Raw genomic sequence first — 17349 nt, 5'->3', positions numbered from 1 at the left:
TTCTTCCTTCCTTTTTCCTCTGCTACATGTTCTTCACACATGTTTCCTGCATTATCAGGAAATTCTCTCTCTCTCTCTCTCTCTCTCTCTCTCTCTCTCTCTCTCTCTCTCTCTCTCTCTCTCTCTCTCTCTCTCTCTCTCTCTCTCTCTCTCTCCTTTCATTTTTTTCTTCACTCTCTCGCTTTCTCCTTTCCTTCACCTTGCTAATCTCCTTCCTCTCCCTCTCCTCTCATTTTCTCCCCTCCTCCTCCTCCTCCTCCTCCTCCTCCTCCTCCTCCTCCTCCTCTCCTCCTCCTCCTCCTCCTCCTTCTCCTTCCTTTCCTCTTCCTACTTCCTCCTTTTTTTTTCAGTGACTCATCCTTCTTCCTTCTCTTCTCACTTGAATAACTCTCTCTCTCTCTCTCTCTCTCTCTCTCTCTCTCTCTCTCTCTCTCTCTCTCTCTCTCTCTCTCTCTCTCTCTCTCTCTCTTCCTTCATTCTTATCGTGTTTTCTTCTTTTCCTTGTATTTTTCCTCCATTTTTCCTTCTTCTTCTTCTTCTTCTTCTTCTTCTTCTTCTTCTTCTTCTCCTCTTTGTATTCGTTTTATTTTATTTATTTATTTTTATTTATTTTTTTTTTATTTATTTATTATTTTTTTTTTTTTTCTAAGGAAAGTGTCTCGCCTGATCTTATTTGCATGTTTGTTTGGATGTTCGACTTAGGGGTGACGTGATTACATCCTCTCTCTCTCTCTCTCTCTCTCTCTCTCTCTCTCTCTCTCTCTCTCTCTCTCTCTCTCTCTCTCTCTCTCTCTCTCTCAGGATGCCGCGCGTAGATCAAGTCAAGATGTAAAGAGAGAGAGAGAGAGACTGGGTTACAGAGGATACACTGAGAAACATTTGTAGCGTGTCCTTGAGAGAGAGAGAGAGAGAGAGAGAGAGGCACGCCCTTACAGATACCAGCTAAGGATAAGACAAGGCATTAGTGAGTCTTTAAACATAAATTCTCTCTCTCTCTCTCTCTCTCTCTCTCTCTCTCTCTCTCTCTCTCTCTCTCTCTCTCTCTCTCTCTCTCTCTCTCTCTCTCTCTCTCTCTCTCTCTCTCTCCTCTCTTCCTCCGATCCTCCTCCGACCTCTCTAGCCTCCTCCTCCTCCTCCTCCTCCTCCTCCTCCTCCTCCCAGAAGGTAATGAATTCGATCCACAGTCATGCGATCACTTGGAAGGGAGGAGGAGAAGGAGGAGAGGAAGAAGAGAAGAGGATAAAGGGAGGAAGAGATAGAGATAATTGACCATCGCACACTATAATCGATCTTCTCTCTCTCTCTCTCTCTCTCTCTCTCTCTCTCTCTCTCTCTCTCTCTCTCTCTCTCTCTGTGACGAATTTAATTGATTTTTTTGTTGTGTTTCTAAGTTTCGTGCTGTTTCTGAAGACTTGTTGAGTAAAAGGCCTGTATTCTAAAAGGCTTTGCTCTCACCATCACTGCTTACCATAGGCTCCAGTTGAAGATACTCGTGTTTTTTAAGAGTTTGTTATATTTTTTATTTATTTATTTATTTATTTATTTATTTTTCTAGTGGCGGATTAGCAAGGTTTCTGGTTTATTAAGGGGAGAAACTGTCGTGAAATTCCGTCTAGTTGTCTGTGGGGTCTTGGAAAAGTGTCGTAGTGAGAAAGGAAGGCGTTTCTGAATGCTGGCGAGTCACATAATGCAACATTAATTAAGAACATCACACACACACACACACACACACACACACACACACACACACACACACACACACACACACACACACACACACACAGAGAGAGAGAGAGAGAGAAAGCTTGTGGAATGAGGAAATGAGGGAAGGAGGAGAGAAAGGGAGGGAAACCAATAATATAGGTAGGTAAAGTGTGTGTGTGTGTGTGTGTGTGTGCGCGCGTATGCGTTTGTGTGTGTGTTTGTGTGTGCGTGCATGCGCCCTTTTTTCCCACGAACTTAAAAGGAAATGCCAGGTATGACCACGGCCAAGGTCTCTCTCTCTCTCTCTCTCTCTCTCTCTCTCTCTCTCTCTCTCTCTCTCTCTCTCTCTCTCTCTCTCTCTCTCTCTCTCTCTCTCTCTCTCTCTCTCTCTCTCTCTCTCTCTCTCTCTCTCTCTCTTAAACAGCAGCAGGAGGAGGAGGAGGAGGAGAAGAAGTTACTAAAAGATATCATCCTTTTATGGGAAAGATGGAGGGTTGACTAGACGGAGGAGGAGGAGGAGGAGGAGGAGGAGGAGGACAAGAATCATGGGGAGACAAGTTACTATTCAAACGGCCTTGAGAGAAGTGGCGAGGAGGAGGAGGAGGAGAAGATGAAGGAGAAGGAGGAGGAGGAGGAGGAGGAGGAGGAGGATAGTGACCAGACAATACCAGCATCACCATCAGAGTGTACAAAACTATAGATACGCAACACTTAACGCAACTGGACTCATCTCCCCTCCCCACCCCACCCCACTCCTCCCCACCTAACATCATCCCACCCCACCCTCTGTAACAACACCGCCCCGCCTTCTGACACAACACGAAACACTTAGCTAATTAGAACACTTCAGTACTGGGATGCATCTTTACCATTATTCTGTGTGTGATTAGACGAATTTATTGACATTAGGAAGGGTCAATGGAGGTCAGGATTAATAGTCAGTTTTCACTCTTCCCTTCAGTACTGGGACGCATTTTTATCATTATTTTGTGTTTGTGATTAGACCATTTTATTGACATTAGGAAGGGTCTATGGAGGTCAGAGGATTAATGGTCAGTCTTCACTATTCCCTTCAGTACTGGGACGCATTTTTATCATTATTTTGTGTTTGTGATTAGACCATTTTATTGACATTAGTAAGGGTCTATTGGTTGATTGTAAAGATTGTTGTGTTTGTGGTATGTCTTTGCTTTGATTAATCCCTTCAGTACTGGGACACATTTTTCCCTCGAAATTTGTTTGCGATTAGATCATTTTGTTTGAGGTTTGTGTACGATTAGACCATTTTATTTGAGACTCGTGTACGATTAGACTATTTTATTGACATTAGAAGAAGAAAAAAAAGAAGTAGAAGGAGAAAGGAGGAGGAGGAGGAGGAGGCTAAATAAATAAAGGAATACAAACGGCAACACCTCAAGGTCCTTTACACATTTCCTCTCATTTAACAGTTGATCTTATTGTTTGAGTGTTTCCTTTTGTGTTGCAGGGAATGCTTGGCCCCGTGTGATGCTCGGGGAGGGAGTGGTGGTGGCGGGGGCTGGCGGGGCGCCCCTCCACCGCCCCCGATCAGCTGACAACCTCTCACGCCTCACCGCCGCCTCCTCCATCCCCGCCCTTGATGACCTGGCCGAGTCTGAGGTGTTCGTGGGTAAGTCTCTCTCTCTCTCTCTCTCTCTCTCTCTCTCTCTCTCTCTCTCTCTCTCTCAATTCTGGTTTTATGGACATTTTTTACAGTTTTCTTTATTCGACTTGATTTCAATGTTTATTTCAAGTTTGAGAGGTGAGGTGTTGCTTTCTCTCTCTCTCTCTCTCTCTCTCTCTCTCTCTCTCTCTCTCTCTCTCTCTCTCTCTCTCTCTCTCTCTCTGATTACGTTTCTAAAAGCGATCGGTCATTTTTTTTTATCTAATTCATGTTTTGAGGTAGGACTGCTTATTATTTTTATTATCAATTAATTAATTAATTTATTTATTTATTTATTTTATTTTATTTATTTTTATTTTTATTTTTTTTCCCCCATTTTCAAAGATCTCGTTAAATCTTGTTCATCTTTTACCATTTTTCGCTTCAGTACAATTTACGGCTTTGTATCTGAGTGCGTTGTAGATTAGTCTTATCACCTGCTTTTATCTCCCAGGGGATGAGGATGATGAGGTGGACGGTGGGGAGGCCTACCTACGACCTCCTCTGCCCCCAATAGACCCTGGCCTCCCTGGGGAAGACACGCCCCCTGACCTGCTATCCCCTCCGTGCCCACCCTCATCCACCAGTCTGGTGATCGCCTACCACGAGGAAGCACTGCGGCTGCCTCTTGACGCCGTGAAGGAAGAGGTGGAAGCTGAGGCACTCGAAGAAGCCAGCATGATCCTTTCCAGCGGCCCTGCCTCCCTGGGCCACGCCTCCCTCGGCCCCTGCTCACTCACGTCCTCCATGGTGTCGTCTGCCTCGCTGGAGGACAGCACCCTCTCCTCCCGCACTGACACCTTCGACACAGTGATAGCAGCAATCCCTGACCTCTCCCCCTCCACTCCAAACGCCCCCATCTCCACCTCTCCCCCGCCACGCTCCGCACCGCGTCCTGGGAACAAAGATGCCGCTCGGGTGGCCGGCACCTCCTCGGCCCGCACCTCCCCCACCTCCCCCCGGGGCTCCTCTGGCCGCAGCTCTCCTAGAACCTCCACCGACTCACCCAGCACCCCTGAAAAGCGGCGAGGGGCCTCCCGGAGCGAAGGCGGCAGCAACACCAGCAGCCGGGGCAGCACCCCCCGGGGCACCCCGCGTGTGGCTTCATCCCGGGGCGACGACAAGAAAACGCCCCGAGGCACTGCACGGGCCACCGCGGGCACCAGGCCCTGTGCCCGTGCCCAGGATGGTCGACGGGACACTCACACCCACGCCCACACCCGCACCAAGACCGAGGAGGGCCGCGGCACCACCCTCACCCGCAAAAAAAAGGTTGACCCCGATAGCCGGCCCGGCACCACTCTGGGCCGCAAGAAGGAGGCGTCGGCGGCGGTGCCGGCGGACAAGTACGGCAGCTTGGGACGGCGGCGGCGAGTGAAGGACACGGCTGAGGCCAAAGACGGGGGCAAGGATGGCGGGACTCTGACCCGGGACAGCAAGCAGACGCTGGACATGTACGCCACCCTGCCCCGCCGCCGTGCCAAGGAGGTCAGCGCCCGCTGGAAGGAGCAGATGGCGGCCGAGGACGAGGCGTCGCGACCTTCCCTGAGACGCACCAAATCTGTCGGCAAGAGTGAGGGAGCAGCAAGCAGTGCCACAGCAAAGGGCCGCTCCTCCCTCATGACCACCAGCCTCCCTGCATCGGCCCTGCGGCCCCGCAGTCCCCGCACCAACCCCCCTGCTAAGTCCACCTCCACCTCAACCTCCAACCTGGCGACTCGCAAGGAGAAGACCATCATCTGCATGGAGGCGGCCACGCAGACGGCTCTGACAAGCGGGGACGTGGCCTCTGCCCTCAGAGCAATGTCCCGCCAGAACTCCCTCGGTGCTGAGGAGGACGAAGAAGTGCCAGAGGTCACCAGGCCCCATGCTGTTATTGTACGGGAGGAGTCCACACCAGAGGAACTACCGCCCAGCAGGAGTGTGGAGGTTCAGGTAAGGCTGGTGGTGGTGGTGGGGGAGGGGTGCTTTGTACACACCAGTAGTTATTGAGAAGCGTCGTTCAGCACATATTTTTTAATTTGTATCACTATGACAAATGCCCCTCCACCTGCCATCCCTGCCTGCTGCTCACAACTCTCCCTTCTTCAGGTGGAGTTAGCCTGGAGGCTTGGTGAAGGGGACCTGCCGGAGCATGTGCGGCGTCTCACTGAGGAACACACGCGGCTGCAGAATGAACACTCCAGGGCAAGGGTGCGCCTGGAGGAGATGGAGGGCCTGAGGGATGAGCTGCAGAAGCTGAAGGTGTCTTACAGGAGGAGAAAGCAGAGAAGGAGGAAGTGCAAGGGGAGCTCGACAGGACGTCCCAGAGAGTCAAGGATATGCTGGTTTCCATGGAAGGAGTGGAGCATGGTAAGTCTTTCTTCTATTTTATTTTATTTTTATTTATTTTGTTTTATTTATTTTTATTTATTTATTTTTTTTATGATGAATTAAAATATATCTGATTTAATGCTACATATAAGTACTAGTATGTCTAAAGTTGTTACCAGAAATCACCACCTTTTCCTGAAATTTTGAAATATATAGGTAGTGTGAGGAAATGTCCATAGAAATTAGTTTGTGCTTAAAACATGTGTGTGCTTGAGAATGAATATCAAACAGCTGATTACTGAAACCCATCTGTCGTGCAGAGTTTAACAGCCGAGGGGACAGCCTTCTGGAGCTTGAGTCTCAGCTCCACCAGTCAGCCGACATACACATACAGATGCAGGAGAGACTTAACAGATTCGAGGAGTGCAACTTGAAGATTAAAAGGGTGAGGCAATCATTCTATACTCTCTCTCTCTCTCTCTCTCTCTCTCTCTCTCTCTCTCTCTCTCTCTCTCTCTCTCTCTCTCTCTCTCTCTCTCTCTCTCTCTCTCTCTCTCTCTCTCTCTCTCTCTCTCTCTCTCAGAAATAATTGTTAATTCTGAAGTTGCTTGTTCAGTTTTGAGTTTAGCAATGTGTATAAAAGTTACTTCTTTTGCCTTCTTATGTCACTTTGTGTAATTTCCTCTTCCTGACTTCTAACGCTACCTTTCTATAAAACTGCCATTTCATTATCTATGTTTTATTTGGGTTTTGCATTTAACTACTTCTCTTACCTCTCCCTTAAATCTCCCAGTATAATCAGTCTATTTTACCTCTTTGAACCTCAGTCTTTCAAGAAATTTCTCATTGTATAAGAGACACACCACAACCACACCAAAGGCCAATCAGCATGTTCAGATCTTTAGACTTCTTTAGCCCCTTCAGTACTGGGACACATTTTTGCCTTGAGTTTTGGGTACAATTAGACAGTTTTATTTACATTAGGAAGGCTCTTTGGAGGTTAGAAGATTAATGGCCAGAGTCTTTACTATTCTAATCCCCAACATATGTTTCTGAAGCTGTAAAATCACCAAATAGTAACCAGAACTAATATGAAAATGTGTCATAGTACTGAGGAGATTAATCAGCAAGTTTATCTTCACCTCAGGACCTGGACAAGAGTGTGGCAGCTCAGAAGACTCTCCTCCAACAAGTGCAGGACCTAGAAAATGAGAGCAGAGAGATGGCAGACTTCATGGCGGAGGAGAAGAATGCCTTGGCTGAGTGTCTGAGGGAAGCAGAGTCTGAGGTGAGAAGTTCGATGGAGTGTGTGAGGCAAGTACATTAGGTTAGGTTAGGTTAGGTTACAAGAATGCCTTGGCTGAGTGTGTGAGAGAAGTAGCTTAGGTTAGGTTAGATTAGAAGAATGCCTTGGCTGAGTGTCTTAGGGAAGCAGAGTCTGAGGTGAGAAGTTTGATGGAGTGTGTGAGGCAAGTAGGTTAGGTTAGGTTACAAGAATGCCTTGGCTGAGTGTTTAAGTGAAGCAGAGTCTGAGGTGAGAAGTTTGATGGAGTGTGTGAGGCAAGTAGATTAGTTTAGGTTAGGTCACGAGAATGCCTTGGCAGATTGTGTGAGGGAAGTAGAGTTTGAGATAAGAAGTGTGAGGGAAGCAGAGTTTGAGATAAGTGTGGTGGAGTGTGAGAGGGAAGTAGGTGAGGTGAGGTGAGGTTAGGTTAGGTTAGAAGAATGCCTTGGCCAATTATGTGAAGGAAATAGAGTTTGAGAAGAGAAGTGATGGTTTGGCATTGCTCACTGTTTGGCACTGCTCATGTTAGTTTAGTGTGGTCATGTCCTTTGATATTGTTTTCATTGTTTCATGGAGCATTTTAGTGTTGGAATAAATCTTTTGAGTCCCATGTCATTAGTAGTATCAAAGATTATTTACTAATTGCATTATTCCATTGATTCTTGTGATTTTGGGAATATTCTTTAATTTCTAGGATATATTTAGTTAGTATCAAGGAAAGTGTTTGTACTTGATTTAGTTGTGGACACAATTCACTCATCAGCAATGTCATCAGTCTTTTTACCCTAACTCTGTCCCAATCCACAGTTGAAGAAGTTCAAGTCAGAATGTAATCAGCTAAACACCAAACTCAAGGAGAAGGAGGATGAAGTGAGACACTTGACGAGGGTGGCAGAGGACAGAAGGTTTGTCTCTTACTATGATGAACTTAACTCCTCTCTTTTTGACTTATAATTCCTCAATCCTTTCACTGTTAGAGATTTTTTTTTTATTCCTGTAACTTCCTACACAGTATTCTTGTAGCTTAAAAGACAAAATTATCTTCCTTTTCCCTTTTCTCTGGTGTGTCTCATTGCAAACAGTTCTGACAGTGCTAAGAAGGTGAAGGAAGAACAACCTTACCAGCAAAAGTATTGATATGTGCAGAGAAAACATTTACTATGAAAGAAATTGCTACTTCATTGCTGTCATGGTGTAATTTTTGTACTTATTTATTTTATTATTTTATTTTATTCATATATTTATTTTATTTTATTATTTTTTAATGGAATAAGGGAAGTTGGCCAAGGGCAACAAAAAATGAAAAGGAAAGACCCACTTGACGATGACAGTGACAATGAACCTTCTCCTTTCCACTGCAGAAACAAGTACATGCAGCTTCAGTCTGAGATGAGCTCCATTCAGTGCCGCACCCGAGACATGATGGTGTGCCAGGGTGCCGAAGTGTCTGGCGCTGCTGTGTCGCTCAACAATGTCTCCTCTCGTCTCCGTGCTCTCATTGCGAAGCTGGTCCAGGATTACACCATTACTGACGCTGACCTTGAGGTGAGACTATTTGGGTTTTGTGTTTACTAAAGCTCCTTCACTCATCAATGTTTAGTGAAGTGTTTCCTTGTATACAGAATAACTTAAGATATATGTGTAATCTATGCATCACATTGAATACATACACGAGTTAACTAGTTCTCTTACCTCTCCCTTAAATCTCCCAGTATAATCAGTCTATTTTACCTCTTTGAACCTCTTTGTCCTTCAAGAAATTGCTCATTGTATAAGAGACACGCCACAACCACACCAAAGGCCAATCAGCATGTTCAGACCTTCAGACTTTTTTAACCCCTTCAACAAATTGTTTGCCTAATGAAGATCACATTTGCCCAAGGAAGCATTCTTTATATATTTATGTTGTAACTCATGCACCACTGAGTTCCATGTTTCCTTTCCTCTTCTGTTGGAATACATTTGTGGCTTCTCCACATTCTGAGGTGATGTTTAAAAAAGTGTCTAAGAGTATTGCCACCTTGCAGATAATTGCCTTACTAATGGACTCAGTTCACATCATCTGAGATTTTTATACTTTTTTATCAGTCGTTCTGGCTAATGGATTATGCATTCTGACTAACAGATTTTGTCCATTGCATCTGATATCTGTTAAATTGGTGTCCGTGATGCGATGTTTGACTGTATTAAACTGTTATGGTGGTCACTAATTCATCCATAAGGAAACCAGCAGACTTAAGGATCACTAAACCAAAGAACTCCATCCCACCCAGATGATTGTGACGCCAAGTGAAAGTGACAGCAGTGCCTCATCCACCAATGGCACTCCAGAGCACAAGCCTCCTGGCATCAAGGTGGCCACGCGGCGCACTCCTTCACCCCGTAAGACAGCCTCCTTCATGACAGCCCTGCTCAGTGCCATGCGAATGGGACCCACCCGGTCCAGGATGGGAGACATTGGGGGTGCCATATCCAGCTTGACCAATGGGAGCAGTAAGGAGGTGAGATGAATTGTGGGGAGGGAGTGTCTGCTTGTGTAGGACAGGGAGGCTACAGTTGTGTTGACAGTTATTGTTGTCAGTGAGTGTGAAAATAATCGTTATTTTTAGTCAGATCAGATGAGCTCATGAGTTTACCCATTAACTCGTGGTAGATAAGGCATTACCAGTGATGATTATAACCAATATTACTAACTTGTAAGCTTTGATACTTTATTTCTAAATTCATGCATTCTAACTTTAGACTATTATATATTCTTTGAGCTTAATGTTTAAAATTTGATTTCTGGTGACTAGTTATTGGTTCCTTCCATCCCACAGCAGATGACAGAAGGCCGTAACTCTCCTGAGGGGTCAGAAAGTAACGAGTTGGTGGAGGGCGGCAGTGCCTCTTCCACCCTAACAGACCAGGTGACGGAGATGGATGTCCTCCTCACCCGCTTCCTCAAGGTCTGCTGTGTCCTCAAGAATGAATCTGACTTGCAGTTGGCAGAGACTGAGGATGAGAAGTGGGTGCTTTTATATGTCTTGTTTTCCGACTAACAAAAACATGCTTGGTTCATTTGTTTTGTTTGCATTAAAAGGAAGGAATCTTGTATCATATGAGCAGAGAGACTTATCAGAGAGAGGAAAGAGAAGCTTGATAGAAAAGGGACAGGTTAAGGAAGAGAGAAACAGGCTGAGGTATTCATTACAACTTGTGTGTGTAATGTTATATCTGCTTTCCTCTTTCTACTATTTTCTCAAAGAACAAAACACTGACATCACCTTCTTGCACCTCAGTGATCGTCTGAGCAACCAGCTACGGTCACAGCAGCAGGTGATTGAGCAGCAGCACTCAGACTACGAGGTGCTGGCCTGCTCTGAAGCTCGGGCAAGGAAGGAGTTGGCTGCAGTGACGCATGACCTGGAGGTGGCCAACAAGAATCTCACCAAGTACTTTGAGGCTGAGTATGATCACCAGGTCATGGTGAGTGTTTTTTCTCCCAGTTGGGTTTTCAAATGTTAAATAATCTCCACTGCATTGTGTTGCCTTATTTATGTTTATAGCATGTCATTATGCTATAAACACATTATTTGTCTAGTTTTCTTTCACACATCAGAGCTTCTCATTAAATCTTTCATTCACCTTCCAGAAACTCCAGAATGAAGTGGAGAAGCTTGGTGGCAATGTGAGGCACCTGGAGGCACTCAATGAGGAGAAGGAAAGGCAGCTGGAGGAAGCTCTCTCTCGCCTCTCTGCTGCCCAGGAGTCTGCTCCAGCCAACCATGTCTCGGAGGCAAGTCACTACAGGGAGGTGTCCTGTCTCAGTGACAAGGTAAGTGTGTGTATCTTACATTGTTCATCTTTCCAGTTTTTCATTCTTTGGCCTCAAACTTTGCAGACATACTTGGAGACAAAAGGTACACTATGATCTTTGTTATTTTTCATGCTTATTCCTCACGTGAGTCTTCACACACAAATGTTTCCAGGTCACTTCGCTGCGTCAGAGTGTTATGGAGCGAGAAAAGCAAATCATTGAGTTGAATGACCGTCATGCCAAGGACCTGGCCGGCCTGAGGGAGGCACAGGGGCAGACCCAGTACACGTCTATGCAACTCACCTCCACTGTGGAAACTGTATTGAAGGTACTGAGTCCCCCACACATACACAGATGAACATACACATGCTCCCCAGTCTCTAAAGTTACACAAAAATGCTCACACCACCACCATCTTGTCACCACCACTCATTATACACTTACAGTATTCTCAAGATCTTTCCTCACCCCAGCGGAAACACTTCACGTCCCTGTAAGTCTTTCAGCAGATGTCAAGGTAATTATTGCATTGCACATCTTTAATGTGCTGCTGTTATAAATGGAATACTGAATATGTGTTTTGGATATATGTTTTTAGGAACATCAGAAGCTAAGGTGACAAATATTGTGGTAACTATTGACTGTTCTGTAGTGTACCAACTCCCTTATATGATCAGGTCCCTCCATCCAGGCCCCTGTGGGTATATGATACTTGTTTACTTTTATTGGCTGTGCTACCGTCTCCTTTCATGGCATTGCTTCTGTTTTAAGTCAGCTAGGCCAGTGTTGATATGCAGCATTTCTGGACTCAACAATTCTGCACATCTCACCCTCACATATCTCATTTAAGATACCACAACAGTGAGGTCATTTGGGTATCAACTGTCAGTAATTGTTGCAAAGGTACACTCTCATAACCTCAGAGAAGGAGACATAAACAAGGTATAGATGTAGAATTGTTGGTTTAGAACATGCTGTGAAGTGCCAGTTGAGTGTGTCCAGGTTCACAGCAGACCCAGGCAGTAATGCTCCCTTTCTCCCTCCTCCTGGACACACACACACACAGCCAGTTGCATCAAAGGGGAAAGTCCAGCCTAAAACATTCCATAAGATAAGGCCTTATAACCCCAAAGTGCCCAGGTGGGTCATGCTCTTCTTAGGACCAGATGGCTTTGCTTGACTGGGTGTTGTTAGTGGTGGTGGTGGTGGCAGCAGTGGCTGGTGTGTCAGTGTTTGGTGGAGCTGGTGTGAGCATGATGTACATAAGAGTGAGTGTTTCCTGGTGAAGTTCTGTTGTAGTGTGTGCGTGTGTGTGTGTGTGTGTGCGTGCAATAGAATACAAGTTGGATAATAATATTTCTTAAGAGCTTTGGTGATTGTGTGTTCTTTGATGCCATCTAATTGTACATGTGCATTATAAATAATTGAATTGTGATGTTTTGCTGAAGAATTTGGCTATACATATTTAGGAAATTTTAACATTGGACATAAATGTTGGTAGGATAGAAGTATTTTTGGTGAATTATATGCTATTAACATGTAAGGTTTTGGCTGAGTTTTGAGTACAATTTTCCTCAATTTGTCACATTTATTTCCCATCACAGGATGTGTATTTATATTTGAATGTGTGTTTGATTGTTGATATTCACAACATCCAGTACTGAATATATAATATAAGCTTAAAAGTGGTGGGTTGGTAGGCAGGTTGGTAATCTTCATAATTCTATTACACAATGTCAACTGACCATGATTATTTACATTTTTGTTTATATATTATATTATGATTCAGTGCATCATTAGCAGTCACTAATGTTCCACTTAAGATTATAGTGTATTTATTTGAGCAGGATATATTCTCTCTCTCTCTCTCTCTCTCTCTCTCTCTCTCTCTCTCTCTCTCTCTCTCTCTCTCTCTCTCTCTCTCTCTCTCTCTCTCTCAGTACCTAAGTACATTACTCTCCACAATATCATTCATTTACAGTCAGTGATATTTGTGATTGGAACTCCTGCTGATGCAAGCATTAGTTACATTGCACAAACTGGCAACTCACTCAAAAAAATTTGCCGGGAGAAAATAACTACATGGCTACTTAGGTCAGTCCCTCGTGTATGTTTAGAAAGCATAAAGTAACGGAGTCAGTGCTTAAGGGAAAGTCGTCTATTGTGACCACTCCTTGGTGAAACAAATAGAAGCAATAAGCTGTATCACTATTGCACTAAAAAAGACAAAAGATTGTGAGTGCATTGGTGAAGAAATGGAGCAATGACGAACATGAGGATGTGCCTCACCACAAACATGGTGGTGGGCCGACCATAAATATTTATTTTTTGTTGTTGTTTAGCCGTAAGCTGAGAATACACTTTTTTGCCATCTCTTGATACTTATGAGATGCTATCAAACATTTTGTGGCAGCCCACCACCATGCTTGTGGTGAGGCACACTCTCATGTCCCTCATTGCTTCATTTCTTCACCAATGCACTCTAATTGCAAATGTCACTGACTGTAAATACCAGGCTGATACTCCTCACAAGAAGTCTAGACACACAACACTGAATATCTTTTCAAACAAAATAAATTTCTACCAACAACAAGGATTCTGAGCTTTGGGTATGTGACAGGTCTCTCAAAACACTTCAGTTTTCAATAACTGCAAACTTGTTTGTAGAAAGTAGGCTAAATGTGTCCTCCACTAGAACCAGGACAGTGACAATGTTAACAAGGAAACTCTTGGAGTTGTATGTCACTTGAGAAAAGGCTCTCTAGGACTACAAATTGCCACACAACCTGCAAACCCATAATATAGTAACCACCGTTGCTGCATTGTGGGTAAGGGTTATAACCAATACTGAAACACTTCAAGGAGTACATAAGATTTAAAAGGTCAAAACCCCTGCTCAACAATGTACTGTTCATTCACAATTCATGTATTATGAACTTTTCTGATGTTCTTTTTTACCTTTCTCACTTGGTACCTCCTCCTGACTGATACAACACCTCTTAAGTTCTCTTCACATGCATGCCCATTTTTAGGTACAGCCTCACTTACTTCCTCACATCATCACTCACTGCCATCTGCTCATCCCACCAAGTCACTCCTGAACCTTTGCAGCACCTTGTTCCTTCATGCCAACTCAGCTTCAGTCACTGCAATGGAAATAACATTCTAATTGTGTTATCCATCTTAACAGAGAGTGACTTCATGTGCAATAATGGACAGAATTATAGTTTTTGTTTACTGAGATTGTAGATATATTTTCTTTACTTTTCATACAATTTGTCTTTCCTTGTACATATTAAGTAGTGTTCCAGTTCATTGTGACAAAATACTTGTAAACACACACACACACACACACACACACACACACACACACACACACACACACACACACACACACACACACACACAGTCTTACATAGCTTTATATGTTTACTTATTTGTAGTGCATAGAATAACAGTGACAAATGTTTGTCATCTCATTTTATTTTTGCTGCATTATAAATGAATACAAGACAGATCAATGATTTACTGAACTGCAGAGACCAGATCACTGATATGATATGCAAATCAATTATTAATAGCTAAATATATGTACAGTGTTTTTAACGATCCCTGTACTCACAAGTTGTGTTTACTGCAGACTCTGGAGGGGATCCCAGACGTTGTGTCCAGCTGCCCATCCCTCAAGCAGCTCTTCAACACACTGGCTGCCAACGAGAAGTCCACACAGCAGCAGCAGCAGAATGGGAACATTAATACTCAGAATGGCTTTACTAACAACACAGTCAACAACAAGGACCTTAATGCCAACCCACAGTCCATTATCAGCCCTACCGTCAACAATAAGATGCTAATCACCAACCAGTCTGCAGAAACCCACCTCTGAATGACTTGCAGAGGATGGGCTAAGTAGAGTATGAGTGTGTGCATGTGTGTGTGGGTGTGTCTGTGTGTTTATTTTATTCCTTATCGAACTGTAGCAATGCCAAGCATGTATTATAAGTGAACGATAACTTTGAGGCCATAAATAGTTTCTCATTACAAGCAAATTAACATCACTGAGAAAACTTTCATATCATTACTGCCTTAAAATTATGACCTCAGCTGGCATTGACAGTTTTGGTGAGTGAACACAGTCTCTTTATCCCTCCTCCTTTTATGTTGGTACAGATTATGACGGAAAGTCATATGTTCACACTTGAAGCAACCTGGTGTGTTCTTAGGTGATCCTCAAGTCATAGTTTGCTTACATAAATGAGAACTTGATCAAGGACTATCCATGAATTCCTAGTTCTGCTTCAATCACCCAGCATCCAAAGGTTTCAACCAATAGATACTCTCCACAGCAAGGCTTCCCATGTCCACAGTAACTGGTCTAGTGATAGTCTTTGCTCTGTAACACCAAAGCTCCCTTTTTTTTTTTTTTTTTTTTTTTTTTTTTTCCTGTAGTAACTTATATAGTACCTTATAACCTTATAGATGTGTATATATGAGTACACATTATGAAGGGCTATGTCTGTAGGCCCTGACTGATCCTCACAAGAGATGAGCGATGCCTTAATGGATGTATATTTAAATGCAGTGCTCCATCATTTTAGGTAATTCCATATATAATTAAATGTATTACTCTCCATCAGTATTGCTTGATAATTTTGGAACCTGGCTGTCCTTTAAGCTATGGATTCTCATATGCTCAAGGTTTTTAGTGTTAATGCACTGAGCTTTGTGATCAGAAATAATCAAACACTAGACAAGCAACATGTAATGGTTTAGAATGATATACAGTAGTGGTCATATATTGTCAACCATATAAGTGCTCCTTCAACTATTTATTATACTGGCTTAAAGACAAAATATATGTGTACCAGAGCACTTAGCTGTAGTGTGTCCTATGTACCCTTAGCACGCCTGCCATCCAGACCTCCACAGAACAAGTGTACGCGTTCATTGCTTGTGTTGTTGTGCAAGACGTTTCCAAGCAAGCGTTACATGCTACCCAAATATCCACACAAGTATACACATGACATGCTAAGCTGGGATTTGCATGACCCCTAAGGCCAGGCATACACACCTACAATACCCAACCACTGTGATGGAGCAGAAAGCCTTAATGACTGTTTTCTTTGACATGAATTTGATCGTGACAAAATTATCATTATTCCAAATTTTTTAACATCAAATTCTTTCGTTACGTCCTCTTTTTTTCATATTTTATTTAATTTACTCAGATTTCGTTCTGATAAATTTCATAATTGAATTCAGACACATGGATGAATTGGAGCAAAATTGAGCTGCTGGCTGGGATTAACTAACATATTTCCAAAAGATGATACCATAAGTGTGTTTTGAGTCCCCAGGTGGTCCCATGTATGGCAGGACTGTACTGAACTGAGGCTTGGGGGAGTGAGGAACATTACTTAGGGTGAAGCCACATTCTTGGTGGGCTCAGTATTCTCCTCTGATCCCTCTCTAAGACTACTACTCTCTTACTGGTCACAAAATAAGAGATAAATGAAACTGAATTGTGACAGTACAGTTTATACATCAAAAATACTGTTAGTATGATCCACATATATTTTGGAAATTTACTTGACTGACTGTCCTTTGTATATAACTTCATTTTTCAAACTATTTAAGTTATACATAGATGATACAGTAACTATCAGCTGTAATATTGTTCCAGTTCATCCAGAGCTTTTAGTGTAAATAAAAAGTTTCACCTTTAGGTTCGACCAAAACCCTTCTCAGTTAGGTTAGTCATAATGATCTCGATTTGGTTTATAAACTCAGTAGCATCATATTTTGTACTTAGCTTTATATTAAAAAACAAACAAAATGCCTGGATTTTCTATTTAACCCTGCAACATGTACAGATCTTTACAGACACCTTCCTATTTGATTAGGTAAGCTTTATTCACACCTTTATTTTTATGTACAGCAAAATGTCAACTCATGGATCTAGTAAATATACATCACAGTCCAGAGGTTGTGATATGTCTCCTCTCAACCCCGATCCATGTCTGCCTCTCCATCTCCACTCAATCCTTGTTTCTACAGCTTTCATACCACCTTCATCTTCGCCCCTGCCCCCCTTCCTCTCTCTCTCTCAGGAGAATAAGTAAGTACAATGTAACACGCCCACACACACTTTTCCGAAGCAGCCACGGCCGTTTCTAGCTATAGGCGGACAAGGTGATTGCCCAGGGCCCCCAAGCCACCAGGAGGCCCTCTGGGTAGCTTGGAAAATTTAAATTTCCTAAGTGACCCAGGGGCTCCGACGAAAAATTGAAATCTAGGGCCCCCCAAACAGCATCTTGCCTAGGGCCCCCACGAAGCTAGAAACGGCCCTGACAAGCACCGTCACTCACACTTGTATACACACATCATTCTCACTCTTAAATATCCAACAACAACTACTATGTGATAGGTCGCCGGTTGCCAGGTGATGACACGGACATGTCCGCCGCCAGTCTTAGGTTAACGTAAGTAATATTATATATTGGTGTAACTTCTCATTTCACGGTGCTGCCATGTCTATGAGCTCTTTCCAACGTTGGTGACCTCCAG

At 43.6% G+C, this 17349-nt stretch overlaps 1 protein-coding gene and 1 long non-coding RNA gene across 2 annotated transcripts in view; one reads left to right on the top strand and one right to left on the bottom strand.

Annotated features, from left to right (window-relative positions):
• Positions 1–16618, top strand: part of LOC123510519 (myosin heavy chain, non-muscle-like) — a 52832-nt gene extending 36214 nt beyond the window's left edge. The window contains 14 exon segments of the mRNA XM_045265754.1: positions 3191–3352; positions 3840–5320; positions 5477–5630; positions 5633–5737; positions 6019–6143; positions 6846–6986; positions 7791–7888; positions 8345–8528; positions 9257–9484; positions 9803–9990; positions 10265–10451; positions 10618–10800; positions 10955–11110; positions 14423–16618. Coding sequence (XP_045121689.1) covers positions 3211–3352; positions 3840–5320; positions 5477–5630; positions 5633–5737; positions 6019–6143; positions 6846–6986; positions 7791–7888; positions 8345–8528; positions 9257–9484; positions 9803–9990; positions 10265–10451; positions 10618–10800; positions 10955–11110; positions 14423–14668 — 3618 coding nt within the window. The 5' untranslated portion in view covers positions 3191–3210 and the 3' untranslated portion in view covers positions 14669–16618.
• Positions 12673–14517, bottom strand: LOC123510520. Its single transcript, XR_006676528.1, has 2 exons — positions 14405–14517; positions 12673–13928 (listed from the first exon to the last, which is right to left on the bottom strand). It is a non-coding gene; the product is annotated as an uncharacterized LOC123510520 (long non-coding RNA).
• Positions 16619–17349: the final 731 nt, after the last annotated feature.

This window comes from Portunus trituberculatus, chromosome 29, assembly GCF_017591435.1.
Source record: "Portunus trituberculatus isolate SZX2019 chromosome 29, ASM1759143v1, whole genome shotgun sequence".
In the NCBI taxonomy this organism is placed as follows: domain Eukaryota; kingdom Metazoa; phylum Arthropoda; class Malacostraca; order Decapoda; family Portunidae; genus Portunus; species Portunus trituberculatus.
Note: the sequence above shows the minus strand (reverse complement) of the source record. Positions and strands in the feature narration are given on the sequence as shown.